A 22,257-nucleotide genomic window follows, 5' to 3' on the forward strand; every position below is an offset into this window, starting at 1 on the left:
TTAAGTAATGTTGCTTTCCTGAAAACTTGGCTCAAAAATCCTCTTCAAAGTCAGGCATAAATTGGAAGTCCTGCAGCACTGGTTTTATCACCAATATGTCTTATTGTCTAACTTTAACTGAAAACAGTACGTCCAGTAAAATTGTTGCGGTTTGTTTTGTATGAAACTAACGTTACAAACTGTGCTGCTAATAGGTGTATTGTTGGGACAGAAAGATTCTTGAAGAACTGCATTGTTTGCTTTTCGTTCACATAGTTTAGGGTGTGTACTTTTTAAAATATATTGCTTGTAGTTCAACTGTGACTCTTTTAAAACTGTGACCAAAAAAGCTTTTATGGTATTTTACTTTTCTTCCTGCTCCAGCACATAACATTAGAAGAAATCCAGCTGGTGAAGCATAATGAAATAGATGAACTATTGTATTTGTTGGCTTTTATGAATAAGGTAGTATTCATTTACTGCTGCATTCTAATCATGGAATTCAGGTAATGGAGGTTAAGTAAGCCCTGGAGTATAATTAGAAAACAAATTTGTTGCTTGCAAACAGAGTACTGTGAATTGGATTCTTGGCTCTTATTTGGGAAGGAGGTTTAAATGTTAATTTTATTACCTTCTAGCTTAAAATACAGCAAAGGTTAAATAAATATGGAGCAGAAAAAATCTAGTAGTGTGACCTATAAAAGTATAAATGGCCTAGTGTTCTCCTCTGTTTGCACTTTCTCAGCTGCACTAAGTAATTTCATGCTAGTCTGGTAGTGTTTTGCACTGTATATACGTATTTATACTGTATATATGGCTCCTGTATTCATAAGTACTTTCATATCAAATATGTTTCAAAAAAAAAAAGGGGGGGGGAGGGGAAACACACACAAAGTAAAGGAAAAAGAAAAAAAAAATACTGAATGGCAAGATTGCCTTTTTTCAGATGTCCCACTAGATGCCAGCAAAGGACCTTTCCAGATGATGAGACAGTGAAACATTTGTGAAACATTTGTAAGAACTCTCAGTCCTGTTATTCTTTCAAGAGATGACTGTATATTAGTTTATTTATATGCTGTTCATTTTGATTGTTTTACTGGGGAAAAAAAAACAACAAATCTTAGTAGTTAGCTATGAATTTAGATGACAGCTTATATGTAATCATACAGAATAGCTTTCTTCTGTAATTGTGTTCAGTGACCGTATTTATCATAGTGCATAATTCTCTCAGTGTTCTGTAGTTTATGTAGCTGGGCATACATTTGCATTCCATATCGAACTGTAATGAATGTCCACTTATTCTGGGCTTCCAGCAAACAAGATGGTAGTTTGCTTTGCACTGTAAGAATATTTTGTTTCTTTCTACCTTCAACAGCTGTAATTTGGAAAGGTTAAAATATATTATTTAACATGGCAGGCTGGAAATAAGTGTTGAATTATTAATCAACATCTTGTTGCGTTTCAAATTTAGAGGTATCTCACTAAAAAATATTAACTAAGTGCAAAGGAGAGCTTTTCACTACGTGGAAATCTTTGCAAAGTGTGATTGGTTAAACAGAATGCAGATTGCTAGGTAATGCCAGGTTTCTTTCAAGTTTTGTTTAAATAGTCTAGAAAAGCTTTTTTAGGAGAAGGGTTACTTCACTGGTTTATGCATAAGTCAGACCTCAGCAGTTTGCTAGCATGGCTACTATTTGGAAATTCAATCCCAGACTTGATACTCAATTATATGGGATTTCATTCCTACCAACTTCCTGTAATTCTAAACCTATGGGTAAAAATATTAGTAGTCATACGCTGCTGGGGAAAGTACGGACACATTGACTCAGCTAGTGCAGCTGCAGCAGAAGCTGCTGTTTTAAACTTGGAAGTGCTGGGAGGTTATTATTATATTCATATATGCAAATTGCAGAAGGTATAATTGAAACAAGGTTGATAGTGTTTGTCAGTACGTTGCAGCTGAGGTCTCTGGAATGTAAGTGCTTTATAAATGAATGCTTTCTGACTGCGAGCAATCAAAGACGGTCCAGAAACTGCACTTCAACAAATGGCTGACTGATTTCAAGAGGTACAATATCTTTTTTCTTAATACTACTATCCTGTAGAAATTAGGACAAAGCTTGCGACTTCTTTTATGGGCTTTTACTGTTGTGATGCACTAGCTCCAGGTTCTCTGCAGCTGCTTGTAGACTTTCTGCTGAAAGATCTTTTTGGTTTTAATTTGCTAATATGCATGGAAATGAGAACAAATGGCACGACGGTTAAGATTGCATTTTGCAACCCAAAGAAGGAACACAGATCTGTTATCAGAAACCTCCGAAGATGTTTTGGATAGTAACAATCAAACGTACTTCAAAAAGGCACAGAATTCTGGACCTAATATTACACAAATGAAGCTGGCTTCTAGACAAGTTGCTTGTGCACCTGTAATGCAGCAAGTAATTAATCAAGAGGGAAATGCAGCTATTTCTTCACTGCAGAAAAAAAAGAGCACGTCACTGCACATTTCTCTGCAGTCCAGAAGGTATAGTGGATGTTTTCGGTCTGGTGATGCTGCAGCTACTGGCGAAGATGCTTCATTCATCAGTATTTGTAATGAAGGAAATAGTGGCGTTAGAGCTGTGGTTGATCGTCAAGCTAACGATAGCCAACTGAGCAATACTGCTGTGTGCATCGGCAGTCTTAACAGTACTGCAGCCAGTGACAATGGGTCCTTCAGCAGTGCTGGCAGTGACTACGGGTCATGTGCGAGCACCACGAGCGATGGAGGCTCATACAGTAACAGCATCATCAGTGACAGCGGCAGCGGCACTCTCTCCACAAGCGATGGTTCTTTCTGTTGTAGTGTTGTACACAGTGATTCTTCATACGGAAATGCTGCAAACAAATGTAGCCCATACAGAAACAATTCATCTCAGGAAGAAATAGAAGTGTGTAAAATGAATACAGCTTTTGACCAAGAAGCTTTGTCAGTGAGGAAGAAAACTAAAGTTCCTCTGCGGCGGTGTTCATCGTTGGTAATTTTCCCCAGAAGTCCTTCCAGTACTCCTCCAGCATCTCCAGTAACCTCAGGTCAGATGCCACATAGAGGTGTCTATCAAACATCACATAAACTAATTATTTTTCCTAATGAGCTGGCACATAAGGAAGATCAAACTGTTTCCAAGGGATTCCTTTCAACAGCAGTCAATGGACTTCGACTGTCTAAAACAGTTTGCGCATCTGGTGAAGCTAGAGACATAAGACCACTTTACTTGCATACATCATTACAGGACAAAAGTCAAATTTTGAACAGTTCTGAGCAGGCAGCTCGTGAAGAAATAGCTGACAGCCTCTCATGTATTTCAGTTCATCTGACTCCAAGAGCATTTGCATCAAGCAGTGAAATGGTTAATAGCTGTTGCAGTCAAGAGTTAAATCTGAACTCCACTGCAAAATACCCTCCTTTAAAACTGGCACGCAGCACATCTGCATGTTTACCCTCAAAAATAGATTCAGAATACCAGATGAATATAAACCAACTGGAAAGACCGAATGCCCAGATGAACAAAGCCCACCATGTTTTGCAAAGAAGTGTTTCACTGGAAGGATCGCATCAGAAAGTTTCTTGCTGTTTATCCAGTCTTAAATACAAGTGTCATAATGCAAGGACGTCTCAGTTGCACATACAGTTCAAACCTGGGAATGAAGGAAAAACAAGTGGTGTTAAGAAAAGATATGGAACCTCTAAAAGGGAAATATCTAGCACTTCTTTGTGGAGGCCTCATAAGGTGAGTTCTGACTTACAGAAAAATCAGTGTTCTACAGCTGAAATTAAAATTATAAATTTAAAATAAAAAAATTATAATCAAAGACTTTAAACACAGCTATTTCAGAATTTCCTAATGTCGTCAAACTGTCATCATTGGGGAGGTTAATTTTTATATTATCCACAACACTCATTTTTTAGATTTGATTCTTAGAATATGGTACTCTTTTTGGTGAATTTGTCATATAGTGAAATATCTGTATTTAATATATTATAAACAGTAATTTCCTGCTTACATGAACCTGAAGGGATTTTCTTGTTTAAACAACTTCAATGTCTAAATAACTAAGCTTCAGTTTTGTAGTTTTAAATACATAACTTTCTAGCTCAATTATAGTAATGATTAATATTGCATTTAAAGTTGGCAAAAATGCATAAATTACTGTGAAGAAGGCTTTCAGGTTTTTTTCATATAGGCTTTATTCTCAATATGGTTTACTCTATGTAAGATTAAAGATAAGTTATATTTGAACAGAGAAACTGTAAATACCATTTGTTTCTGTATACACCCTGAACCACAGGAATTTTCAGTTTCCTTTCCTTTTATTTTTTTTCCCTTTCAACCACTTCTTCAGTCTGAGCAGGACGCTGTAACTTAATATCTCTCCCAACAGCATTGCTGTCCAAATTATAGTACTCGGCTCTAGAAAGTTTATATTAAATATATTTTTTGGTAATGAAACTTACATCTAACTGAATTTGGTTGAACTGAGTTTGGTCTTGAAGCAGCTTTTATTGTTAGTAAAGCGTAAACTGTATGAAATGTGAATTTTAGGACTTGTTTAAATGAGGTTGTGGAGACTTGAACAAGCTGAATATTGTTTACTGGTTTTAATTGTGAATGCTGGTGAAAGATCAATAATACTTAGAAAAGTTATTTCAAGTTTTAAGACCTGATTGTCCATTAATTGAAATTGCTGTAGTCTTAATTTGTTTGTTGAAGTAATGGGTTTTAGACCAAAGATCTGACAGTTCCTTACTGAACTAGTAATATTATTACCTTGAAGATAATATCCCGTAATTTTCATTGTCATTGCCTTCAGTTAGTGCCTGATGGTTTACTACTTTTGATTTTTTTTTTTTTAATTTGTTTTTTGCCTAAAAAGTTATATACTTGTAAAAATTCTGGTCCTGGTTTAAGCTTCATTATGAAGTTTCACAGTGGATCACTGGAAATCACCATGCACTTTGTTGATTCCTCGTCCCAAAATCGCACTGTAAAGCTGATGGCAAATTCCACAGTAAGCACAAACAGATTATGGCATTTCAAGTAGTCTGGATCTAGTTATACTTAACGTGTTTTCTCTTCTTCAGTATTTTTTTTTTTTGAGTCGTGCATTTCAAGTACATTTCACTGTTGGCTTCTGTGTTTAATGTCATTTAATATATAAAATATATTTAAATACCGAATTAATTTTGCTACATTTAATTTAGATAACATCCAAGTTCAGGATTATTCTGTCGGTGTTTCTGGAGAACATCACTGAACTGATAAATAGTTGGTTTCAGTTCTTGGAAATGGTGTTCAGAGTGGATTGTCAGGAAATCCAGGCCAGATTTCACTTTTTAAGATACTTTATATATCAAGAATCAGCCTCCCAAATTGTGGCAGTTTTGTACCTATTGTGTATTTGCAGATATTTGACTTATGGCACAAATTATGTATTGGGCATGTCCACAAATTAAAAAGATCTCTAACATCGGAAAACTGGATAAGAAAGGCTTTATATTAGTGTTCTTTTTCCACATTCTTCTGAAAGGCACAGAGCCATATCACTTCTGAGATCTTTGTGTACAATTTCCAATCAAACATGTTATTTAAAAGAATTAAAAGCCCCCCACCAAACCAGGCAAAAGCTGTAGTTGACTTCACAGCAGTCCAGCAATTCACTAGAGTATGCTAGAGGAATAATTTTGTATTTGCTATTACAGCCTTTGACAAATACAATGGATTCTATGGCAATCAGTTAACTATACAGTCCAATTAATTATCATGGTGTGTTGTGACTCATTTAAAAATAAACAAGTCCCAAAATATTTCTCTTGACTCCAGTTAGTCTGGCCTAGTATATTGATACGCTGAGTCTGAGTTCAAATTTAACAAGTTGATACTGGAGTAGCATTTAGTAATGTCAGCTATCTGTACAGAGCAGTCATGAAATCAAATCAGTGCTTTGGTCAGGGACTGCAGAGTCTGAAGCAGTGAGAGCTCTATGCATTCTTTTCTTATGTGCCTAGCTACTAGCCCTCAGCCACCTAGTATCGGGTTTCGTGCTTTCTATAATCAACAGCTTGTTAAAGGCTGACTTAAAATAAATAAATAAAAATCAAAACCCAATTTCTGTGACAACTGGCCTTGGATTATTTTTAATTAAATTTAAAAATATGGAGAATGATGATGGCGTGCATGCCACTGCTGATCTTTACTGGAAATATGTTGAATAGATTCTGCAGTAGATAATGGAATTTCATTTATGCAAAGCAAGAGAAAGAGGCATACGAGCCCACAATTTCATCACTGAAGGATGTCCTTGACTTTGTATTTGTTTGTAATATTATTTTCCAGTGCATGTATTTCTTATGGTAGGAATAAATCTACACCAAAGCACTTTGATATCAGTAGTGTGGAGAGGAGGATAGGAGTGAGTAAGGAAGCAGGTTCTGTGTCATCTTGCATGTGTGGACATGGAAGAGAGAGGAAGGGCAGTGACTACGGTTCCACTTCTTGTTGACTATGAACAAATGTTTCAAAACAGAAGAAAAAATCTATGCTGATATCTTCCACAAATGAGGTTATGCTGACGTCCCTGTTGACATTAACAATTCAAAGATGCTATCACTGCTGGTTAGAAGAAGTATATCATGAATCTGCTTGCAAATATTTTAGCAGTGGTATGCCTTTACAGTATTTCTTATACCATTAACGGAATCATTGTGTTGTCTTCCTTTCTTGCTTGCAAGTAGTTTTGCTTAAGTTTTGTCTTTATTGAATGAAATGCACGTTGAAGCAAAAATCTTCAGAGATGGTGTTTGCTGTCAATTTAGGGGAGGAAAAAAAAAAAAACAAGTTGGAATTCTTGAGCTATTTTCCTCAAGTTTTGAAACTACATTTTGCATTTTTAAAAGTGCATGTTGTTTGAATCTTTCAGCAATAATGGCATGAAAAAAAGTGTTAAATACTATCAACCAGTTCAGTAATTTAAGTCTTGGAGAAATAATTTGAGGAGGTTGTGTATGAGGTTGTCCCTCTTCACTAATAATCTCTCCAGCTGATCTGTACATGCTGAGGGGACCAAAACTTGTCTGTGGAGGATCTCTGTTCCCACAGTTAAGGTTGTATGACAAGGTTGTGCTGAGTGTTGCAGAACCAGGGAATGATTTGGGTTGGAAGGGACATTTAAAGGTAATCTTTCACTAGATCAAGTTGCCCAAAGCCAAGTCTAATCTGTCCTTGGCTGCTTCCAAGGATGGAGCATTCAAAGCTTTCCCACAACCTGTCTCGGTGTCTTACCACTCCCATAATGAAGAACTTCTTCCTTATATCTCATCTAAATTTACCCTTTTTTAGTTTTAAAGCCATTATTCTTTGTCCTGTCACTACAGGCTCTTCCTAAGAAGTCTCTCTCCATCTTTCTTAGCTCCCTTTAAGTATCAAAAGGCTGCTGAAAGGTCTCCCTAGAGCCTTCTCCAGACTGAACAACCACAGTACTCAGCATTTTCTCAACTCTTTGTCTTTTAAAGACAAAGCTTTCCAACAGCTCCCTGTCTTTCTTGTTTTGGCAGCTCCAGGCCTGAATGCAGTAGTCCAGATAGAGCTTCCCAAGAGCAGGGTAAAGGGGAAGTCACCTCACTTGCCTGCCTGTCCTTTTTTTGGTGCAGCCCAGGATACAGTTGGGGTTTTTTTTTTTGAGCATGCACTTTTAGCTCGTGTCCAATTTTTCATCCCCCGGTACCTCCAGGTTCTTCTCCACAGGGCTGCTCTCAATCCATTAAACCCCCACTCTGTACTTATAGTGTGATGAGAAAGGGGAAGACAACTGTAGCTTGTTTCCAGCTGTCTCTATCTTTGCATATTAAGCAGAGGGGCTGCATGGGTGTTGTCAGTGTTTCAGATCTGTGCAAAGAAGTAAGGTGAAAAGGGGTCAGAAGAAGCAAGAGGCATTAAAGGGCAAATCACAAATTGACATCTCTGTATTATTTATTATGTTATGATAACCTCATCACCTAGTAGTGTTCATATTGTTCAGTATTGCATGTCCTGAAGGCTCGTGTTACAGGGCTGTCTATTGCCTGTTGCTATGTTATGGTGTATCAGGTCAGTCAAGGAGAGCCCGAGTTGCATTTGGCAATAATGAACCAGTAACATTCAGGATATGGTCATGCTGTAATGGACACTGTTTTGACTGCAGCAGAGTGCTTTACTAGCCCTATATATTAAAGCTCTAGAGCTTTTTAGTCAGCAGGAAAAATTACATGTATATATTAAGAAGTGATTTTTGTGTTCTGCACGAATTATAATTAGCCTCATTCTTCTTATAGTCTGCAGTTGAACTGAATGTGGGTAGGTTTTTCATATGCCAACAAAAGGGAGGGCTAAAACTATATCCATTTTTAATTACCCTGCCTTCAGGCTGGTTTGTGGTCCTTTTGATCTACCACAAGAGAATTGGTAAAATTGATGGTGTGGCTTCTTTAATATAATCAGTGACTATGGTTACTCTGTCTTTGAGGCTTAATGAACATTAAGAATGTGTTATGAAGTAGAACTTGCTTCCCAGGCAAGGTGGAGACATTGTTTCCTTCAATTCTTATCTGCCAAATAACTTGCAGGCTTTCAGATACAAGGCTGTGATCGTTACTGTGATGCTTTTTACATTTTATTTATTGATTTTTATTTTTATTTTTTTGATTGGCACATCACTTTTGCTTTCTGTGAGAAGCTGAAACCACAACACATTGAGTTATAGAAATTCATTTATTGGAAGATATTGTGGTGATTTAGAAATCATAGCCTTTGTAAGCATTAAGACATAAGACAGCAGAGCTGAATGTACCTCTGAAGAACTGTCAAGAAGCTGAGGTTGCTGAAATACTAATAAAATGAAATTTTTGATGTGTTAGATTGCCTTTCTGAAGGAGGGTGGCAGGTAGTATGCCAGTATTTTAAAATGAGTAAAGGGGAAAGAAAGGGAATTACAAGCTACTGCTTTATACAGGATGCTTAAATTTTCAAAATACTTGTCAAGAACCCCTAGCAGATGTTTTGAAAAATGATCTCATGGCACAAGTGTGAAAAATATTTCCTCATTCATAATATTAATTACTAATTAAAAGATAAGAAATAGAAGTGAGAATTAAATTATCAGCTCTGAAGTTGCAAAAAATTCTGTGGCAGTGAGTGACTAGATTGGTAGAATGAGTGATTAAAAAAATCAGTGTTGATTAATACCAGGTAATGTACATGGGGGGGAAAAAGCTAATGATGCATGCATGGTAACGGCCTCCCATACTGGTCAAGTAGTATTTTGTCGTGGTGAGTGACTTACTGAAAATGTCAAACTCTCATCTGTTTGACAGCTGAAAGTCAAATAAAATATTCGGATATAATAAATTAATAAGCAAGTAATAAAGTAACAAAATTTAAAATGCCACAATGGTGTTGTACAAATCCACATATGGTGTGCTTATTTCTGGTCATCCTCTTTCGGAAAGCGTCCATAAAAGAGCTAGGAAAATACAGTCAGAGGTCACAAGATTGAGATGAGTTCTATGTGAGAGACATGAAGTAGACCAAGCTCTTTTCAGCATGGAGAGGGAAGGAGGAGAGAGTGATATAAAGAGTGTTTTGTAAAATTAAGCTCGAAGGAGGAGAATGTAAACAGAATTTACTCTTGTATCACAAATAGATTCTCTATTATGTTGCTGTTGCAAGAAGCTGTGGGTACCAAAATAGAAATGAATTTCAAAAAGAGGCAGGGTAAGTTGAAAGGTCCATCAGTGTATTGCATTCTAAACACAGAAAAAGTAACTAATCAGCGATTAATTGGAATCTGGAGGATGTGCTGGAGGTTGTACTATTAACTACTGCTTTTATTATCTCTTTAGCATCTGTTCTTGGCCACAATAGGGAAAGGATACAAGACTATGTAGAACATTAATCTGATGGTTAGGTTGTCTGGTGCCTGCCCAGCTCTTGCAGCCACCTAGGATCAAATGGTAGAAATGCTTTACAGTTCTCCCATCAGCCTGGGCTGAGAGTTTTCTTGTGCATTCCAATACGTGTTTTCTAGAAGTGGATGATATTCACAGATTGAGCAAGCAAGCAGGACAGACTGGTATTCTCAAGTGAGTCACTGGCTTACAACTTGTCTTTTACCCTTGTCTGAAGGGGACTGCCCTGCATTTCTGTGAAGTGTCTCTGTTTCAAATGAACTTTCTTCATCCCTCCTTGTGACGAGCAGAACTTGCTGCTTTGGGAACACAACCAGCAAAGTGTTTGTAGCTTATTTCAGTGCTAGTTTATGGATCTATAATCATCTCTGTTTTAATAGATCACTCACTCACTGTCTTTGCATCACAGCAGTTTAAGGTAAACTGAAAAGTGTACAGATGGATACAATTACTGTCTAAGACCTATGGCTGCTTTGGATCTTTCATAAGCAAGCAATTTAATGACATCTGCAAGTTTCTGGTTGGAATCATATGCAAGCTTTAATTGGAGTAATTGAAGATAGGACACTGTGTTCCAGCTCCAGCAGGGGAATTGGACTAGATGATCTTTTGAGGTCCCTTCCAATCCCTGACGTTTTGTGATTCCGTGGTATTAAAATGTAAATGGAGCACTAAAACTACTGAAGAAAAGGAGTATGGGAAGAAACTAAACGTTTTGCTAGACCTATCTGGCTTCTCTGGCAATCTGTGATTTTCATGGCGTAAGGAAGAAGGCCTTGTTCAGTGACATGAAAGCACAGGGGATTTCAAAAGAGAAATAAAAGTTCCATTACTTACTAAAAACAGTACTTTCTAAAATAGCTTCTGCCCTAGCTACTTGTTGTTCATTACTATATTATTTGTAAGTTCAATTTGGAACAAATATTAAACTTAAGATGGATAAATCCAATGTAGTTAACATCTGGCAAATTATAGGTTATTGAAAGCAATGTTATTGTGAGAAGCATTGGGTAACATTAGTAAGAAATGTTGAGCTTATCTAAAGTAAGTTGTCACACTGCTCTTGTAGGAAGAAATGCAGGTGGATTATCTGTGTAGTCACTGCGTTCTGTCATAGAGATTGAGGCATCCATGGTGAGTTCATGCAGGTCAGTTTAATAATTTGCACATAGCATAGCAGCTTAAGGCAAACCAGTACATTCTGCTGTAGCCATGTCAGCTGCAGGCTTTGTTCAGGATGGGCAGTAGGTTTAGGCTTCGATCAGCAGCAGTTGGCAACAGCACTCTCTGGTGCAGGCCAATGGCAGCCCCAGAGCTTGTGCTGCTGTTCAGTTTGGATTGTCAGCAGCTGCAAGCAGTGGACTTAAGCAAGGAAAAGAAAACTTTTTGAAACCTGCTAAACTACTCTTGAAGTAGCCTGAGACCATTCAGCCCTCATCCAGCCCTGCTGTAGGTCCTCATACATCTTGGATGACTGTTCTAGATTTTCCAGCCTAGGCCTGCAAAGAGCGGCTGTGCGGCTTCCAGGCTCAGTCCAGCTGTGCATCTGTGTGGTGCTGTAGTCCACCTAATAAACTTCCCGGGAGTGAGACTGTGATGCAGATGCTCCGGTTGACTGTTGGCTTCTTGGAGTCAAATTATTGGTTTTATTTTCATTCTGATTCACGCTCTGAATAACAAAATAAGAAAAAAATGACTGTGTATTAGGTCCCTTGGATGAGTGCAGATTAAGATCTGTCACATCTGGTTTGATCTGTTTCTCATGGAGAAAATTACACGTGCATTTAAACATTTGATAGGTTTTTACATTTTTTTGAGTGTTTTAACCTTTATGTGTTGATTAGATAGGTTAAAAAGTGCAGCTGGAATTGTTACAACAAGAGTTTGTTTCTCAAACCTTAACTGAAGTCATAAGACTTGGCACAAAAGCTCCCACAAATAGATGCACAAGTTTTATGTTTTTATACTATTATAAAGTTAACTGTCTTGATATTGGAAACAGATTATCAAAGTAGTAACTAAGCAAATATTTGGTACAGTTTTATGGTTATTATTTTTTAATATAATTTTTGAAGTGTTGACTGGATTAAAAGAGGAGGCCAAATTTGAATTGGCTCTTGACTTTTTATAAAATCTAATACTCCTGCTTTTTATATAGTAGCTTATTTGGCACGTCTGTACATAGAATCAAGGGGACTCAAATTCCTGATGAATAAAACATACCCTTTACTAACTTTTGACTTGTTCTCTCTTGTACTTAAGTATACTTTGGTTATACAAGACAACAAATTATCATCCTGTGACCTGTGTGAAAATGAGATCTCAAATGCCAAAAAAAAAAACAAACCTACCTTAAATTGCTTTGTTAATGAATGTGTAAGCTCAAGTTCTTCAAATAGCAAACATTAAATGGAGTAATATGTGAATGATGCTTTAAAATCGCTGTAGGTTAAATATGGACTTTAAATATGTCTACCCATAGCATACAGATTCTGTATAAAAAATATAAGATCTAAATGAAGAAATATGATATTTTTTGCTCTGGTCTTTGTTGAGCAGGAATTTTCTGAAAATATCTTTAGAAGTGAGGGGGAATTAATGAAAATAACTTGTCATTTCCAAATGCTGTCTGTTAAACAGATGGTAAAACTGCTGAGGCATGTTATGCTGACACCTTTCTCTGGAAGCAGCCAGCCAGGCTGAAAGTCCTGCAGGAGCATATGTTGTGTAATAACCATCTCTCCACCAATAAGTATTTTCTCCACTTTTATCTCAGTAGTTGTCAACTGTATTTGTTCATTAATACCGATTAAAGAGAAATGCTTACATTTCTTACAAAAAAAATTCCCACACCATTTACCTTTGACACATAAAAAGTGCAGGAGTCTGAGGCTTTAATGAATTCTGTGCAACAAGGTATTTATGGCTTTGCAAGTTAGAAAAAACACTGCATTTAGAATCCATGAGCTTGGTAAGATCTTAACATGATAATTCAATTTTGCTATTTTCCTCTGATGAATAGTGTGAGCTGGCAGTATTTTGTGGAAGGAAAAAAAGCTCAATTCTCCTGATTTAGAGTTTTAGAGAGCCAAATAATATACTCAGTGCAGCACAAAAAGAAAAACACTTGAAGTTGTTATTATAGCCCAGGAAAGTTTTGTTTGGGTTGGGTTGGGTATTTCTTTTTTCGTTCTCATCAAGCTTGTAACTAACATTGGTGTTTGGGTGTTTAAGCAAAAAGAATGTTGGTTTTATAAGAGATCTATTGAACTCTTGTTTTCTTAAGCAGTGATAGTCTGGATCACTGTTTGTTTTTTCAGTTTGAATCAATACTTTATATTCCATCGAATAAGAGCTGTATGCTTTCTCCTTTTCCTACACAGCTGTAGAATTGTGCCTGAAGACCAACCTCGTGTACAACTAGCTGGCTGTTCAGAAAAGGACTGAGAATATGCTTAGGATCTACTTCATGCACTAACGACAAAAAAACCCTAGTCACAAAAGAGGATATGGTAGAGAGAATATGTTCTTTCAACATCTGTGCAAGAGCTGTTTGAAGTGGTATTGTGATGAATCCAGCAATTAAGGAAGGCATTAAAGTCAGTTTTATCTACTCAAACTTGATAAATTTTGGGTAGTGTTCTAAGTACTGCTCTTTGATGTATGACTCAGTGTGATGACGCTGTTATACTCAGATAAGCACTTCTTTTAGTGGTTTATTCATGACTTCTAAGGCTTATTAGGTATATATTTATAAAGTAGATGAGATTGAGTTTTGGAATTCAGGTACGTCTGATTACTTTTTCAGTGTTTGTACCCTACTGAGCACTCGCTTTTGCATTGCATTGAAGTTCTTTAAACGTGTTGGATACAGCTGCTGTCTGTCCTTGCATGTTTTTAATAACTTGCTATAGACTAAACCACTGAATCAGTAAAATAAAAGGCCTCTTTGTTAGTGTACTATATCATTAATAAAGGTTTATGCACTTATGGTTTGGCAAGCAGAAAGTTTGACTTCTCTGGCTGTCAAGAAGTTACAAGTTGACAAGAACAACTGACCCACTTGTCTTTGCTAAAAGAACTGGGATGCCTGCTGTCATGAAACAGAGATGCAGACAGTTTCAGCTCCACTGGCATTTAATTGTTAATGTGTGCAAAATCTGTTTCAGAGCTGCTTTGGCACTTCTTTGAAGGCAGTTAGTCAACTTGTCGGAGTGAGGCACACTGCTAAGCAGCATTCCTGCTATCTGACCTATGTATTAGTAGTTTGGAGGTCAACAAAAATCTCAGCTGGAGGATTTTACTCGCTGGCTGGAGGAGAAAGTACTGTTAAAGGTTGGTTATCGAGGCTAGCTCTACTAAAAATAGCAGGAGAGACAGCAGAATAATAAAGTGAATAACAGGAGCACATACTAAAATTACGCTGGTAACAAACACAATGTTCTGAGGTTTTCTAAAACGCAGCAGACATTTGTCCCACATTCCAGTAATTTATTTGAAAGGCATGTTCCACTTGAGGATTGCCAAGAACTTTACAAATACTAAGCCTTTTAACGTGTCTAAGGTATGTGCTGTGCTTTTTTAAAAAGAACCTCATAGGCAGAAATGATAGCCATATTTTTTCCAGAAGTTTGTGGCCTATAATAATACAGAAAGTTTTTCTTTACTAGGTCAGGGAACCTTCAGACTCTTCCGATATGAAAACCTGTTGCAGCTTTCTATCCCAAACCAGTTTGTAAGCTAAAAAAAAAAAAAAAGTGGTGGCTTTTTTTATGGGGGGCGGGGGGAAAGGGGAAGTGTTTTTGTTTTATTTGTGAGTAGGTTTTTTCTCCTTGGAATCTGAACACAAGGCACACATGCTATAAATTTAATTTAAGATTAAGTATCTGTACATTTCCATCACATTACTATATGATGAGCTCTGAAGTCTAGTTGCACATTGTGCTTTTTGGGAGTATAAAAATTAGAGTTTAAGTTAAAATTGTTAATTAACTCATACAAATATGAGGCACTTTTTCCATACATATCTACAATCTAAAAATGAAATGGACAAACTTGGGATGACAGACCTAGAGAGAAAAGGTACCAGGATTATTGAGGAAGAAATATCTGCTTGAAGAAAGGCCTATATCCTTTACAGTCAGAGGTGTTCAAATGCTGTCAGTAAGACAGAAAAGGTTGAGTAGAATTGAGTGGGAATTTTAGCATTTGGAAAACTAAAAATATAGCCATGCTAGAAGGAAAGTAGAATGCACAGCTTTGCTTTGAGGTGAGAGGAATATAATTTCAGTGAAATATGGGAGGTGGTAATGGAAACTTATGGAAGAAGACCATGAAAATCCTTGGATTGTGAATTTGATTAAAAGCTTGTGGTACACCAATAAAATTTAGGAAAGAGCAGCCACTGAAACTTTTGTTAGCTGTTTAAAAAAAAAAATCAGGAAGATGAAACATCCAGGGGCTGTGCAGGCTACAGTGTTGAGGACTTTCACAATTGCTAGTCTGTCTATGCAAGAACTTCAAAAATTTTAAATATTTCACACCCTTTTGATTTTAGCACGCAGGTGGTGGTGTGTATTTGTATTAAATGACCCTTGTGATACATTTTCCTGCCTTTGTGAAGCTTTGTAAAGATTTCAAATTGTAAGTGGACTTTGAAACAACATAACCTATGCTTCTGTAATCCACTGGGAAGTCAAGTGAAGTACTGGGGCCATTGACATGACTCTTGGGCACTGCTGTAGTGACCCACTTAAGATCCTAATTTCCATAGCAGTGAAAAATCAATGATCACCAGTAAACCACAGAATAATTTTGTGTGTTGTTGTCCATGCCTAAATTGTGCTAAAGAGTAGGCTGGGGAGAGGGCGGTGAAGCTGCATTCATTGTCTGGTTATAATCAGGGCATCTGACGAGACATCCTAAATCAGGATAGGCTTCTGCAGATTTTTCGTGTTAAAGCTAAACTCTGTGGTGAGCATAGGCCAATGGTATTTTTCATAGATATAATGAATTTTGGTGCACTTTCAGGTGTCAGCAGGCATGTCAGATGGGATAAGGGAGATGCCGTATTTCAGGCTCCTGCTGGCAGACTTGGGACAGCTGGAATTGCTGCAAGTTCCAAAGCACTTATCATAGATGAAACTTACTCTCACTTCCTGTTACTTTTGACAGTTAGCTCTATTATTTTGAAGCGAAAAATAATTTAGTAGGTGCTTATGTTAGACATTCTGCCTAAGTTCATGCTGACTTCAGGCATTCGCAGCAGAAAAGTCTGTAAATAATTGTGTTATTTTGTGATAAATGCTCAGTTGTTTAAGCATACATCATGACAACGGTTTTACTGGAGTAGCTAATGGCAGCATCTTTACTTTCTGCCCTTTAAGACAGCGTTTCTATTGGGGATGCTCTCGGTCTCAGTCCTGACTGAAGAACTCTCTTCTGTTTGCTTGGCAGTAGTCCATTTGATTTTAAATAATAATAATTTTAAAAATCCCATAGCTCTGTCAAATGCCATTTATTTTGAGGAAGACAAGACTGTCCAAGACTCAGGTACCATGTCAGTCAGACCTTGTTCTGTGCGGAAAGTTTCCTTGTCTGTGCTTCAGCTCTGTTTTGAGGATCTTAAAAAGCTTTACTGTCTTATCAGGGGTTTGAAGCATTGTTTCTAAAACACTGTGACTTTAAATTTTTTGTGCTTTTCATTCGTGTTTTTTCTAGACTCGAGATGATTTTCTTGGGCAAGTGGATATTCCCCTTTATCAGTTACCGGTTGGTATTTTGTTCTTTTGTTTTGTATTAACAATGTGAAAAAGAAAAGGGATTCTGTAAGGAACTGTTTTAGTCACCTAAAGAAGTAAACCGTACCGATGATGTAAGTGATCAAATTCTCCTGTTGTGTTTTTGATTACTGCTGGTGTTTATAAAAAAAAAATAGTTTAACATGTCTCTAGGTATTGATTTCTGCTGCTATAAGAGTTAGAAGTGCTTGTAGTTTTTTCAAAAACAAAAAGGAAAGATTTTAAGCTGTCTCAAAGACAAGAAGAGATGATAATTTTCATATTTCTTAATATTTTATTTAAAGTATTTTTTGTTGTTTTGAGTGTTACGTAAATTTACTTCTATTAGTTCTTATTCCCACAAATAAGTGCACAAGAAAATAAGTGGAAAACAGAACTAGCCTTGTTCTGTACATTTTTGCATTCCTTCTGCAAGGCCCATTGTTAGTTTTCAGGGAAGATCACCAAGAACACTGAAATAAGTAAGCCTTTCTGCCTTTTTTTTTTTTTTTTTTTTTTTTTTTTTTTTTTTTTTTTTTTTTTTTTTTTTTTTTTTTTTAATTTCAAAATGTTAGAGAGTAGTAACAGACCTGTCCTGCTTCCTGCTGTAGGCAGGATTTGTGGTCTCAGCACCCTGCTCAGGGACAAGTAGCTGTAATGTCCCTCCAGAGAAAGCTGTCTCTTCCTGCCCACTGGGAAGCTGGGCAGCAGCATCACCTTTAGCTGCATTACCTTTAGCCAGAACTGTATAGTCTGACTTGGGTATTTTCACATTCATTTTCTTACCTTAATCAAAATTCAGTGTTGCCCTGTCCCCTTTGTTTCATCTTCATGGTTCCCAATTACTTGTTTTTGCCATCTAAATCTACTGTGCTTCATTGGCCCAAACATAAGTGGATTTTTGTTGTTATTAAAACAATCTTTCATTTACAAAAGCATATATATCTTTGATAAATATTTTTTTTTGGTGGGTGGGGGGGATAAATGAAATCAGTTTATATTATAAATTCATTATTGCATGTAGTTTTGGTTCCCATCTTGTTTTCCCTGATACTGTGTGAATGCAGACTGCTTATAACTAAGAAGGGCTGGTAGTCATGGGCACATGAAGAGGTTAACTCCTCTCTACAGTAAGACAGTAAACATATCCAAAACCAAAATTAATTAATCAAAGGCTAACCTGGTACTGAATCCAAAGCAGTTGTTGTTTTTGAAAAATAAGAAGCACAATTACAAAACATATTTTCTACTTTTTCTTTTCTTTCCTCTCATGTCTTTCCACAGCCTTTTACTGTGTTATGTTGGGCAGGGATACAAGAAAAAAAAAAAAAAAAAAAACTTAATTCCATTTTACTTTCAGAGAGGTATTTATTTTAATACTTACACTGCAATGTCTGGTATATAAGATAGCATTTTTCTTTCTGAGATTCAGTACAGTAGATATTCAGCAAGATTGAATGACAAAGCCAGAGGCCTTTAAAAAAAAACCAAAAAACTCCGAAATCTTTAATGTAATAGTGGCTAACCTTATGTCCTGGAATTTTTGGCTTCTTCCCAATCAAATATTGACATTTTTTAGACTTTTTTTTTTTTTTTAATACCATTATGGAATTGCATAATCTGACATTTTTTTCTTAATTAAAAATTCTACAAACAAGTGCAATTTTTTTTCGCTTGTACAGTACTTTTGGAAATGGTTAAAATGTATTAACAAGAGCCTAGAGTTAGATCCCAGAATTCACAAACAGCTGAGAAAGCAAAATCCATTTTGACTTGAAAAAAGGGATTTCCAAATATTCCTAGACACACAGTACTGTAAGAAATTAACTGTTTTTGTAGGAATTGCAAAACAGCAGCTGGATTTGTTAACCAGAAAAAATATATATTTTTTTCTGTAATGGTCCTACATGTATATTTCTATTGCTGTACCCAGGATATATATTTATAAATATAAAATCATGTCTGTTTTTTTCTGTGCTTCTTTCTGTTGAGCAACTTCACTTTCATGAATCAGAAGAGATGTTCTCAAGAATGGATTTCTGTTTTTGTTTTTGTTTTTTAAGATTTTCATTTTTGCCAAATCCCAAAGCTTTTTGCATCAGTTCTGCATAAGAATATTTGAAAAATACCAAAGCAGGGGAAAAAAAAAGTTATGGCAGATCTTCTGAATGCGTAAATTGAGAAACGACCAATTTCAGGCTAAACAGTTTCTTTTCCCTATGCCAGTGTTTTAGAAACTGTAATGTGTGTATGTATGTTTTACACACTGAAAAGATTCATTGTTCTTTTTTTTTTCCTTGAACTGGAGAATTAACTTTATTCCTACAATAAAAGTTGGCTTTGATTGCCAGAGCTTTAACTGAACACGCAATTCAAATGCAAGAAGTTACACAGACTTTAAAAAACTGATTTCAAATTTCTGATAATTTTCCTAAACAACAAATGTTCAGTGATACAGACTTCTTGAAAAAGCTTCTCTTATTCCAGACAGAACATCCAAGTATGGAGAGACCATATACCTTTAGGGATTTTGTTCTTCATCCAAGAAGGTTAGTAAATACCACATATAAATTCTAACTTTCATATCCAAACAATGCAATTATGTAAATTCTTGTATGTACATAAATATTGTCTACACTTTCATGTTTTCATCACAGAAACTTGAATTTCAGTGGAGCAAAATGTTTGTGGTTCTGCTAAAGTCAGCATTTGTTTAAATTCTTTTTCAAATTGAAATTGTTTCTTCCCTTCCTTTAAAAGATGTCTGTTGTTTGCCTCTCATAAACTTTCATATGACTTCAATTACATAACAAAGCTTAAACTGAAAAGCTGCTCACATGTTAAAGTCCTGTTAAGAAAACAAGCAATTATAAAATACGGAGCACTTCGGTATTGATTTTAGTGTTGCACATTTTGTATTTGTTTTTAAATTTAGATTTTTTTAACCTAGATCAGCAATGGAGATAAAATTCATAAAATACATGGCAGTGTTTTTTCAGATAATGCTTTCTAGATATGGGTTATATAGATCTTTTTCAGCCATGTTGTTAGCAGAAAAGGTAATTTGAAGAATTTTACATCACTTGATTTTAGATTTTTAGCACTTTGGGGTGAGTTCCCAAGTCTTAAAGCTGATACCATTATAGAACTTGGTTAATTGAAACTGTAAAGAGTAAAGTTTATGTAGAGAAGATTCAAAATAATCCTCCAGCTGGACTTATTTAGCTTTGAATTTTGTAACAGCGTCACAAGTGCATTGTAAGAACACTTTTTCTCCTCTACAGCCATAAATCAAGAGTTAAAGGTCACCTTAGATTAAAGATGACTTACTTACCTAAAAGCAATGGATCTGAAGAAGAAACCACAGAACAGGCTGAGGAATTGGAGGTGGGAAAATTTTTTTTTTTTTTGCTGAGAAACCTAGCAAACATTTGTATTCAGCTATTAAGGATAGTAACCAAATATTTTTAGAAACAAACAGATCTGATTGCTTATGTCTTGCTGAGAGTAAAGTGATTCATACAGAAATTTGTCCTCTCGTTTCTTAAGAACTACAACAAAACTGACAGCCAATCTTAGTGGTTTAAGATATAGTAGAACTGTACCTTAAAAAGATGATGATTTAATAATTTGGGATACTTTTTCACTTTGATAATGCAAATTAAAAGCAGTTAATATTGTGTCTCTTAGCCTGGGTGGATTTTATTGGACCAACCGGATGCTTCTAACCAGCCACAACAGCAGCAGCAGGAATCTCCTCCACTGCCTTCAGGCTGGGAAGAAAGACAAGACATCCTTGGCAGGACCTATTATGTCAATCACGAATTCAGAAGAACACAGTGGAAAAGACCAACTGCTCAGTATGTCTTTTGGCTAGAAGATTCGAGCCTTACATTAGTTTTCAATTTTCTCTAGTTGCACTGAAGGTGGGAAGAACTAGAAAATCCATACCTTGAGAGTTAGATCTGAGACTTTTCCACATCTGAACATTCAAGCCCATGTGTCTTGGTCATTGACTAGTGGTCCATTTAACTACAAAACATCCTTCCTACTATCTGGAAGCTTATGTTCAAATTGAAACTGCTTGTAGTTGTAAGAGATGATATAGTAATACAGCGGAGATTATTTTTCAGCTCTAAGACTGTTTCTTCCTTCCCAGCAATGATTATATTTACCTTGGTGTTTTGTTGTTTCTTTTTCTTTTTTAGACTACAAATCTTGTTCCTTAGCATATGAATTCAAAAAATAATACTTGAAATGCTATCTGGTTATTTAATTTTACTGATGCTTCCTGTTCAGAACAGTTCACATTAATTGTATAGCTCACAACTGCATCACTTTCTCCATCCAAAACAACTGTAAAGTGTATTTTTTGTTGTTGAAAGGTAAAACATTAATATGGATGATTTTTTTTTTCAATAGGGACAATGTAGCTGTAGCAGATATTGGTAACATGCAGATGGAGGCCCACCATGCGTTCACTCATCGGCGGCAGATATCAGAAGATACAGAAAATCTAGACAGCAGAGATTCTCCTGAGGTAAAAAACATATGTAAATATTTCTGGAATGCACGTAGACTTTCACCTCTAGTCAAGAAGCTTATTTTAAGTATTTAGAAATTAAACCTACTTAATTTGAAATATTTTTTCTTTCTTTCTTTTTAAAGAGCTGGGAAATTATAACTGAAGATGAGGCAACTTTGTATAGCAATGAGAACCCTCAAATACCTCTACCACAGAACAGTTGTGATATACAGACTCATCTTGCAGAAGAGCTGAATACCAGACTTACCACCTCTGGAAGTTCAGCTACTGGCCAGTCAGCAGCCTACACTGTAAGTTACTTTTTCTCATTGTTAAAATTGTATTAATAAATTCTTTGTATCAACTGTTTTAATTTCATCTCAGGTGTTGAGAATTTAAGAGTAATTTTACTATACAAGCAAACATTTTATTATTCCCCACTTTACTTATCTAGAACAGGAATTTCTGCCTGAACCTGAGGCTTGTGTTAACTATTTTTCAGAATCTAAATCTACCTTCTATTCCAGCATCGTGCTGATCTGAGTAGTGCTGAGAAGTGCAGATGAAGAAGGCTGTTTGTAATCATCCTAAATGTTTCTTTTTAGAGAAATAGTTCCATACTGGTAACTTCTTCCGTTAGGACAAGTTTAAAGATAACTCATTTTTCATTGCAAATATTGGGATAAGGTTCTATGATTCGGGCTGAGTAAACTTGATGACTACATAGCAACAAAAAGGAGGCTTCACTCATACAGTTCTGAAATCTTGCACCAGTTATGAAATTTGTCTAATTTCCTGCAAGTCTATTCAGCTGACTAGCCCAGCTGAAAACTATCTGCTTTTTCTCCTCAACACTGTTTTCTGCTGTTTTAGCAAGTTAAAAGAGCACCCTAGGTTGTCTGAAAAATGCTATACTAGCAAGGGAAAAACAGCAGGAGTACACAGCAATGAGTGAGTCTTTTTGGTGGCAGCAAGCAATTAAATAAGCTTAGCTG

At 36.1% G+C, this 22,257-nt stretch overlaps 1 protein-coding gene across 5 annotated transcripts in view; it reads left to right on the forward strand.

The window, feature by feature from the left end:
- The window catches only part of NEDD4 (NEDD4 E3 ubiquitin protein ligase), a 50,692-nt gene that overhangs the window by 10,006 nt on the left and 18,429 nt on the right, over positions 1-22,257 (forward strand). Inside the window, exons 1-7 of one of the 5 annotated variants that reach the window (XM_085233640.1) lie at positions 1,449-3,749; positions 16,679-16,729; positions 19,225-19,286; positions 20,022-20,124; positions 20,428-20,597; positions 21,160-21,277; positions 21,406-21,573. In XM_085233640.1, the coding sequence (XP_085089766.1) occupies positions 2,229-3,749; positions 16,679-16,729; positions 19,225-19,286; positions 20,022-20,124; positions 20,428-20,597; positions 21,160-21,277; positions 21,406-21,573 (2,193 nt within the window). In that variant the 5' untranslated portion in view covers positions 1,449-2,228. Of the gene's footprint in view, positions 1-1,448; positions 3,750-16,678; positions 16,730-19,224; positions 19,287-20,021; positions 20,125-20,427; positions 20,598-21,159; positions 21,278-21,405; positions 21,574-22,257 lie in introns of those variants that run through there. The other 4 variants (XR_014885792.1, XM_085233639.1, XM_085233638.1 and 1 more) reach the window with 4 other exon arrangements.

This window comes from Meleagris gallopavo, chromosome 12 (genome assembly GCF_905368555.1).
Source record: "Meleagris gallopavo chromosome 12, MGAL_WU_HG_1.1, whole genome shotgun sequence".
Taxonomy (NCBI): Eukaryota; Metazoa; Chordata; class Aves; order Galliformes; family Phasianidae; genus Meleagris; species Meleagris gallopavo.